This window comes from Lotus japonicus, chromosome 4, assembly GCF_012489685.1.
Source record: "Lotus japonicus ecotype B-129 chromosome 4, LjGifu_v1.2".
Classification (NCBI taxonomy): Eukaryota; Viridiplantae; Streptophyta; class Magnoliopsida; order Fabales; family Fabaceae; genus Lotus; species Lotus japonicus.
The window spans coordinates 31,006,804-31,016,335 of record NC_080044.1 but is presented as its reverse complement, the minus strand read 5'-3'; the positions used below and the strand labels follow the sequence as shown (position 1 = coordinate 31,016,335).

General features: G+C 35.6%; 2 protein-coding genes across 2 annotated transcripts; one reads left to right on the top strand and one right to left on the bottom strand.

Annotated features, from left to right (window-relative positions):
* Positions 1-456: 456 nt before the first annotated feature.
* On the bottom strand, positions 457-1,488 carry LOC130712606 (uncharacterized). The gene has a single exon (XM_057562431.1). It carries the CDS (start codon positions 1,486-1,488, stop codon positions 457-459), a length of 1,032 nt encoding a protein of 343 aa, XP_057418414.1.
* Positions 1,489-5,709: 4,221 nt separating this feature from the next.
* LOC130712140 (benzaldehyde dehydrogenase, mitochondrial-like) lies at positions 5,710-9,271 on the top strand. Its single transcript, XM_057561978.1, has 11 exons — positions 5,710-5,865; positions 6,401-6,535; positions 6,643-6,785; positions 6,899-7,052; positions 7,140-7,369; positions 7,478-7,567; positions 7,761-7,934; positions 8,021-8,158; positions 8,443-8,580; positions 8,681-8,742; positions 8,827-9,271. Exons 1-11 carry the CDS (start codon positions 5,802-5,804, stop codon positions 9,098-9,100), a joined length of 1,602 nt encoding a protein of 533 aa, XP_057417961.1. The 5' UTR covers positions 5,710-5,801; the 3' UTR covers positions 9,101-9,271.
* Positions 9,272-9,532: the final 261 nt, after the last annotated feature.

The window sequence follows — 9,532 nt, the reverse complement described above, 5'->3', positions numbered from 1 at the left end:
ATATGCATCCATTAGGCTAAGCATTCCAAATCCAGACGCTCTATCCACAAGTTTGTCAATATTTGGCAGAGGATATGAATCCTTCGGACAATGTTTGTTCAAATCCGTATAATAAGTACACATTCTCCATTTTCCATTAGCCTTTTTCACCATAACCACATTCGCCAGCCACATTGGATACTTTACCTCTCTGATAACAAATCAGATTCTGTCAGCCCCAACTTTTCAAAAGCATCACCATAAATTAAATCTGCAGAACTTCCTTGGTCCAACAACACCCTCTCAATTTCATACTCAGCAATTGTTAACATTACCACAATGGGATCGTCTTCATGAAGCTGAACCCCCTCAAAATCTCGCACAGTGAAAGTAATGTCTGGCTGGTTGGTTGCCCAACTTCCCCAATCATTAGAATAAACAGCATTAATTGAATGAACATACCTTTTTCGAGCTGAATTAGTTGTTTCCTCCACCACGAAATCCACCAAAGATAGAATGAATTCGCCCCTTCGCTTTTCCTTCTGCTTGTTTACCCCGATCTTCATTCACAATCTCCTTTCCATCTTCAGTTCGCTTTGTTGAAGTTCCTGCCTCATTAGAATCACTTCGCCCTTCCAATTGCTTCATGCATCCGGCCTTCAGGAATTTATCAATCTCTTTCTTTAGAGTAAAGCAATCATCAGTATTATGACCTGAGATCCTGTGATATTCACACCACTTTGTTTTGTCCACGTTTCCTGTTGACTGCTTCGGTTGACGAGGAAAACGAATGACATTCGCCTCCAAGCACGTGTGTAAAGCTTCAGTTAAATTGACCGCCAAAGGAGTAACACGATCATTTTGATTTCGAGTCCACGTCATCGAGTGTCCCGGTCCACGTACACCATACGGTTGAGCACGATTTTTGAAATGAGAACGGTTATCAAATCGATTATCATAACGGTTCCGATTATTAAATCCTCGATCTCCACGTTCAGTCCACACCTTCGAATACTGCTCAGCAACCGCTCCCTTCTTCGCCTCAAACTGTTGTTTTTGCCCTCTAACCGCTACATTTGGGCGATTGTTTTTTATCTGATCACTTTGCTCCTCCCTGATGAATCCTTGAACTCTTTCACGTAGATGCGCCATCGTTTCCACCGGCTTCCTGCTTAAGTTGCTATTTAAACTTTCGGGCCTCAAACCCAATTCAAAAGCTGCTATACAAATTTCTGGCATCTTGTCCTCCAAATGGACAGACAATTGATTGAAACGCCCCATGAAAGATTGCAAAGTTTCATTCAATCCTTGACGAATGTTAAATAGCATCGCTGGCGTCACCTTTTGTGCACGACTAGTTGAGAACTGAGATAAGAACTTTGCTGACAATTCCGTGAAATTTACAATCGATCCCGCAGGCAAAGTTGTAAACCAAATCATTGCTGACTTTTTGAAGGTTGATGGAAGCATTTTGCATTTCAGGGCGTCTGAAGCTCCTACAATAACCATTTTAGTGTTAAAATACACCAGATGGTTCTTTGGATCTGTATCACCATAATAAGAATCAAGCTTTAGTGTCTTCAAATTGTCCGGGACGGTTGTGTTTGCTATTTCTTCCGTGAAAGGTTGAAAATCCACCACCGTCTCAGCGATTCGTCAATCACCCTCTCGTAGCCCTTGAGTCTAATTGAGATCAGTAAGTTGATTTTGTAACTGTTGGTTTTGTTGACGAAGATCATTAAGATCATCCATGATTCGTTGAAGAGCATCGGGAGGAACATTATCCGGCTGGACATGATTCCTCTCTCCGTTCGCCCCGGAACGAGTTACCATTGGAATGGAAAATGAAGCCTAGGAAAATTCCTTCGGCCCCACGGTGGGCGCCAATGTTCTAGTATAGAACTAACTGCTTAGGGCTAATCAAATGAGAGCAAGCGAGAGATGAACAAGTAAATGAAAAATGCGTAAAATGATAGGTCCCCCACCGCTTGGGTGGTGTCTGTTATTTATAACTTGGGTTTTGGTCCGAACGAACCATGGGTTGCTCGGCCCATTAAGTATACAAAACGTTCAGCCCAATGTCTTATGCATTGGTGCACCCATATCAGACCACCTTCCATTTCCCACCAACTATTAACTTTGAAAATTCTTAATATTACACATCAAACACTCATCTTTTTTAACTCAACTTCCGGGAGGATACATCCACTATCGGTGAGTCTTTGTTAATTATTTTGTAGTTATATTATTCGCACTATATTAACAATTTCTGATATCTGGAAATTTGAGATATAATCGGTGTTTTGAGTAAGGTTGGACGAGTACAAGAGTTCACAATCCTTAGAAAGATTGAGAAGGTCGTCCGAATTGATCGACCTTTCTGCAGTAGGGTAAAATTACCCAGGTACCTCGACCACTAAAATTGTTCAACGGAAAAATATATTTTTTTATGAGAAATTTTGTTAGTCTATTTTGTAATGTTGTTTTTTTTACTGATGTAGGAAATTCCAATAGACATATATGTGTTGGAATGGAGCCAACTAGAATTTTGTATCGACCAACTCTTTGAAGAGCCTCTCATGATCAAGTAGCGCTCCTAGCTATCGTCTGAACGTGAACAAAATAACTGCACTTATTTTGTTAATAAATCTCGACAAATGCACGACAGCATCATCTCCATGAAGTATCTGTGGAGATATTTAGGTTGCATGGTCTGAAATATGGAAGACATAATTCCTTTTTCATTTATATTATGAAAAGTTGTTTTGTTTGTTAATTCTTTGGGTAGTTTGTGACCCAATTCCAATAATCAATTCTGTGATGTTAAGTTACTTTTAGAAATTTAAGTAATAATTTAATGCATGTAAATTTAAGTAATAATGAAAAATCTTATAATTGAGGTGGAGTAATAATTAGGTCGACCAAAATGGACTCAGGTTGTGAGTGTGCTCGGCTCAACCCACTTATGGGGTGGGTTCAGTTGGAAAAATACAGGTTTACATTTAGGTGAATGCTTTTTCTTCGTTCAATAACTTAATGGGCTACACAAATGAAAAAAATAATTATTTTCTTATATTTTTTTAAAGTATGATCATTAACTACAAGATAACAGAACTTTTGATCACAAAAATAATCAGAATGGAAATACATAAAAATTTACTAGGCTTTATATCACGCTCATAGTGTGTAGCCTAATTATAGACGGTATCTGAAAATTTGCGTATATATTTTGTATGCTCTTAAATATTTTTTTGTTTTGAACTAGCAAAATATATTGACAGAGAGCACTAGGAGTACTCCAACCCAAATAATAAATATATTTAATTACAAAGATAAACAGAATTACAAATTTCCTTTCTAAATTAGTGTCCCTCCACCATCCCGTGCAGAGTCAAAAAACCTCGATCAACATTAATCTACCACCAATCATTAATTGAAATCAAAACCAAGTTTACAAGGAACTAATCTCTAAGAAATCAAAGGTGCTCAAAACAGTATCTTAGGCTGGAGATCAAGGAAAACGTACTCCACCTAACATGTTCTCCATTTTTTCACAAGTCAAACATCATTTTTTGGCTAAGGGACCAAAATCAAACACTTTTACCAAACATTGACTAATATGACCCTTAAACCTTCTTTTTATTGTTAACAGTATAAAAAGATTTCAAGCAGTTTATTGATCATCTAATTTGAAGGTTATTGGCGTTTCTATAAGGTTTGTTTAACATTTTCAAATTATACACAATTTATATTTGTATTGATTATTGATTATTACTCTTATATAATTTTTTTCCTTTGCAGGTTCTATAGCTCAAATATGCTTGATTGACAACATGATTGGTTATGAAGTTTTTATCATTAATCATGGACTACAACTTCTAATAAGGGTTCATGTTGTTGTCATTGTTATGTTTAACTTATTTCAATTTTAATGTAATGTATTCCTTAAAAACTGGGTTCTTATTACTATTCAAGTGTTGCCATTGTGAGGTCTATACAACCTCATCAAATTAATATATTTACTGTGGTTCATTCATCTACATCTTTGTAACATATGTTCGATTCCATATCTATTCTACTTACTAAAAAGAGCCTAAACTAAGTTAAAACATATTTCTACTGATTCATCTTTAAAATAAATTTAATCGCCGTACAACGCACGGGTAAAGAACACTAGTCAATTGTTAAAATAATATTCTTATTAGAGGGGCGTGTCCTCTTGCATTCTTTCCATTTAATAATATTCTTCTGTTTTCAAAAAAAATAAAAAAATTTGTTAAAATAAAAAAATAAACAATGATTTACATGTCATATAGTAGAAAGCAAACCACGGTTGAATTGTAAATCTATTCTCAAGATTTGAATTTGAAATTCAAAGTAAGATCAAGGTGTGTAATTATCAAGCCAGGTTCATTCTGGTCCTAATTTCTACTTTCTAGCATTTTTTAATCCAATAGGTAAAAAACTTGATTTATTATTTTTATTTCCTAATTTATTTATTTATTTATTTTTTACCTATCAAAAAGGTCAACAGTATGGACCAATGACAATCAAACATGTAGAAAATCACGGTAAGAACCGATAAGTGAAAAACATGTGCCATTTAGGTTATAATCTGATACATTTTTTTTTGGAAGTTATAATATGATACGCTTTGATGGATGAGGATTTTTTGAATTTCAATAGTGTAATTAATATTTTTTATATCATTTTCCAAACTTTATGATAAATAAATGAGATGTTTTATCATAAAAAAAAATAGATAGATTGGATGGACCAAGAGTAAGATAACTGCCACATCATATCACCGTCACTCCTCATCACTTTCTCATTAAAAGCATAAGTTACCAAAAATAGTACTATCCTTCTTCAAATTTCTAATTTGTTCATAAATTTCAATAGTGTAATTAATATTTTTTATATCATGTGCCAAACTTTATGATAAATAAATGAGATGTTTTATCGTAAAAAGATATATAGATTGGATGGAGCAAGAGTAAAATAACTGCCACATCATATCACTGTCACTCCTCATCACTTTTTTATTAGAGCATCTACATCCATCATACTCACTAAAATATCTATATATCATTTTTTCAATTTCCCATAATGCCACATCATCTACCCTATTTTACTAACTTTTTACTCCAACCCAACAACTCTTAAAAGTTTATATAGTGGATCCCACCATCAACATCACATTTGAATATTTTATTATTTATCTCCATTTTAATTAATTGTAAGTGCTTGTAATAAATACAAGTTCACATTTCAAGTCTAGTGTGAAGTATCTATTCCTACATACTCATCTTTGTCATGTTGGAATTGAATATGTACTCCAATGATAATAGATACTCATATGAGTATGTATTTAACATTAGATACTACCATTGAAGATGCTCTTAAAAGTAGAAGTTACCAAAAATAGTACTATCCTTCTTCAAATTCCTAATTTGTTCAAATTTTTTAGTTTTCCACCGATGTGAACATACCCCAACCATATCCAAGAGTTAGGACTTAGGACAACCTTGACTTCCGAATGATCCGTGTATGGTCACATATATAAATAAAAGAAAAATACTCATAAAACTCAATCTAATACTTTCTAATTTATTGAAATCCGTATAATTTTCAACCAATGAAAAAGATAATATTAAAAAATGAGTGTTGGTCGTATAAGTATTTTTCTAAATAAAAAAGTTAGCCGACTTGAGGGGGGGCTTGACTAATGCGTTTCACTTATGTCTTGTATAAATAAAGTAGGAGTAGGAACCATTTGCCATTTCGTAGATAAACTCCAACAGTGACTGACTGACCTTATTATGGCTTCTGCACTGAAGATCTCAAGGCTCCTCTCTCGATCATCATTTTCTTCAATTTCTCGAGGTATGATGTTGTTTGTTTACCACCTCTTCGATCATTGATCTGATTCATTTTTCTGTATCTATCGTGTAACAAAATTAAAGTGACTTTTGTTCTTCTTGCATACTTTTTGGTTCAATTATTGCCCTCTTCTCTTCAATTGTATGTTGTTGTTCTGAATTGATTTACTGGTTTTGTTTTCATTGGTGATGATGGGATTACATGTATTGATTGTAAACTGAGAAAATCTACTGGAAAAAATAAACAAATACATGCATTATGTTATGTGTGACCAAATGCGGTGGGTAGGTGGGTGGGGTATGACAATTTCGGAACTAACAAAAAAAGAGAGAAAATGTTCATTATTTTTAGCTGAATTTTCCATTTTCTCGTCTGTACTTGTAGATTCTTCTCACTTCACCTGGGACATGAAAATTGATCGTGTATAATCGTGATTTTAATTGGTGTTTAGAGTGTGTTTTGATTTGGGGTTTTAGTTAGGGGCTTAAGGACACTGATGCATACTCATTGCCTAAGTGAAAAATGTAAAAAATTTCAGGTGGGAATGGTTACCTGGGTGCAACACTCTCTAAGTACAGTACTGCGTCTGCCGTTGAAGAACCCATTAAACCAGGAGTGGAAGTAGAACACACCCAGCTCTTAATTGATGGGAATTTCGTTGATGCTGCTTCTGGTTAGTATTTTTTCTATTTTGTTTATCTTGATCTTCATCTTTTGGAGATAGAAATTACACTTTTAATATTTTGAGGTATCTTACTTCTGAGATTTCTCTGGCATCAGGTAAAACTTTTCCAACGTTGGATCCCAGGACAGGGGAGGTGATTGCTCATGTTGCTGAGGGTAACTCTGAAGATGTTAATCGAGCAGTTGCAGCTGCGCGCAAAGCATTTGATGAAGGGCCGTGGCCTAAAATGACAGCCTATGTATTTCATCATTACCTTTTCTTTTTTTTTTATCATTTCACTTTTCCTACATTTTACAAAACATGTTCTTGCAGTTTTTTTTTTTTTGAGGGTCTGTTTCTATGATTTTATAGGAAAGGCAAAGGATAATGTTGCGTGCTGCTGATCTGATTGAAAAGCATAATGATGACATTGCAGCACTTGAGACTTGGGATAATGGGAAGACATATGAACAATCTGCTCAGATTGAAATTCCGATGCTGGTTCGCCTATTTCGTTATTATGCTGGTATGTGGGTTATGGGATATGGTACGTACTGTTCTTGTGTTTGTTTTGTGAAATTGTGGTAACACTCATATGCTCATGTTCCTTCAGGTTGGGCAGATAAGATTCATGGTCTCACAATCCCAGCTGATGGGCCTCATCATGTGCAAACATTGCACGAACCCATTGGTGTTGCCGGTCAGATCATTCCTTGGAACTTCCCTCTTCTCATGTTTGCTTGGAAGGTGGGACCAGCATTGGCCTGTGGCAACACTATTGTTCTGAAAACAGCTGAGCAGACACCATTATCTGCTTTGTATGTAGCAAAACTACTTCATGAGGTGGGTGACTGACCAATCTGCATTTTGTAAGAGGCAAGGTTTTGGTGGAGAGTAATTTAACAATAAAATTTTCTTATCTTTATTCTGAATTTATATTTTGTATGGCAGGCTGGACTTCCTTCTGGTGTTTTGAATGTAGTATCTGGCTTTGGTCCTACTGCCGGTGCTGCTCTTGCTAGTCACATGGATGTGGATAAGGTACTAAAATATTCAATCATGCGGTCACATGGTAGTGTTAGGATTTTGATACTAGAATGAATGAGTTTCTTGCAACAAATGAGGTGCTTCTATAGTCAAACTGGGAAATTTTCAACTTTCATCCCCAACGGATTATTAGGCACGTAGATCCAATTATGTCTTGCTAGCCTGAATTTTGAACAATTTTTTGCAGCTCGCTTTTACTGGTTCAACTGACACTGGAAAAGCCGTCCTTGAATTGGCAGCAAGAAGCAATCTTAAACCTGTAACCTTGGAGCTTGGTGGGAAATCCCCCTTTATTGTATGTGAAGATGCTGATATAGATCAGGCTGTTGAGCTAGCACACTTTGCCTTATTCTTTAATCAGGTACATATAAGCAGAGTTCTTGTTGTAAAACAATTATCTCATAAATTAGAACTCCTTTGATTGGTGCTCTTGAAACATTCCTTCAGGGACAATGTTGCTGTGCCGGGTCTCGAACATTTGTTCATGAGCGCATATATGATGAGTTCGTACATAAAGCAAAGGCTCGTGCAGCGAAACGTGCTGTTGGCGATCCATTCAAGGGGGGAATAGAGCAAGGTCCTCAGGTAAGTTTCAATGGATCCTTGGCATTTCATTCTCATGCTTGAGCGTTGAGTTTTGTTTTTCAAAGTTGTTTAAGGGTGTTATATGTCCAAAATTTGGCAATGTGTTTTATACAGTCCTTGTTAGATACTTGGGACTTCACAGTAATTAAATTGTGTTTTTCAAATTTGTTTAGGGAATGATACATTGTTAATTTGTTACTACTAAGCTATTCACTTGTCTTAATATATGAGCCTCTTAAATGCATGAATATATTGATAATTTCTTATATGATCCAATCAATCAGATTGATTCAGACCAATTTGAGAAAATACTGAAGTATATTAGATCCGGTGTTCAAAATGGGGCTACCCTTGAAACTGGGGGAGATAGACTTGGTGACAAAGGCTTCTATATTCAGCCTACTGTCTTCTCAAATGTCCAGGTATATCTGTCTATATCTATTTCATCGAATTCCCATCTTATTAGGAGAGGATGAAAATACAATTCGTAATGCTTTTAATTCTATTTTTAACACTAACCAGGATGACATGGTGATTGCAAAGGAAGAGATCTTTGGTCCAGTGCAAACCATATTAAAGTTCAAGTGAGTGCAGTGTGTCTTATTTGTCTGAGAATGCTATTGGTATCTTAGCCTTGCTTTGTGTACTAATTTTCATGTTGATCCCAGGGACCTTCGTGAGGTAATTCAAAGAGCAAATAACACACGTTATGGCCTTGCAGCTGGGATCTTCACAAAAGACATAGACACTGCAAATACATTGACTCGAGCATTGAAGGTTGGAACAGTGTGGGTAAATTGCTTTGATACATTTGATGCTGCAATTCCCTTTGGTGGATACAAGATGAGTGGACAGGGTAGAGAAAAAGGAGAGTACAGTCTTAAGAACTACTTGCAAGTGAAGGCTGTTGTTACGCCCTTGAAGAACCCAGCATGGCTTTGAGCATTAGTAGTAAAAGGGCTGGTGATAATGATGACAATTTTTAAAATTAATAACATCTTTGTTTATTTGTCACCTACATATTTGTCATTTTGTACCAAAAAACCTACATATTTGTCATTGTTGATTTTTGTATTTCGGATGCTTGAATAATTGATGTAGGGTGTTTTTAAATTTTCAGTTTCTAAAAGCAGAAAACAGTTTTCAAAAATTATAATGAAACAGACCCTAAGTTTTTATTTGTGTTGTATTCCGGGGTGGAGCCCAGAATTTATATGATGAATATAATTTCTTTTAGGCTTAATTGCATTTTTTTAGCCCCTAATATCATGGTTGAGTGATTTTGGTTCTCCCAAAATCTTTGGCTCAATTTTAATCATCTATTTTTCTAATCAACCAAATTTGGTCCAACCGTCATCTTTCCATCCAGTGGTG

What these genes read in the sequence shown, in the direction of transcription:
- LOC130712606 (XM_057562431.1), bottom strand. Translation starts at nt 1,488, where the DNA reads ATGGTTATTGTAGGAGCTTCAGACGCCCTGAAATGCAAAATGCTTCCA.
- LOC130712140 (XM_057561978.1), top strand. Translation starts at nt 5,802, where the DNA reads ATGGCTTCTGCACTGAAGATCTCAAGGCTCCTCTCTCGATCATCATTT. An exon ending in TTTCGTTGATGCTGCTTCTG is followed by an intron (nt 6,536 to 6,642) that starts GTTAGTATTTTT and finishes CTCTGGCATCAG; the next exon opens with GTAAAACTTTTCCAACGTTG. An exon ending in CCTATTTCGTTATTATGCTG is followed by an intron (nt 7,053 to 7,139) that starts GTATGTGGGTTA and finishes ATGTTCCTTCAG; the next exon opens with GTTGGGCAGATAAGATTCAT.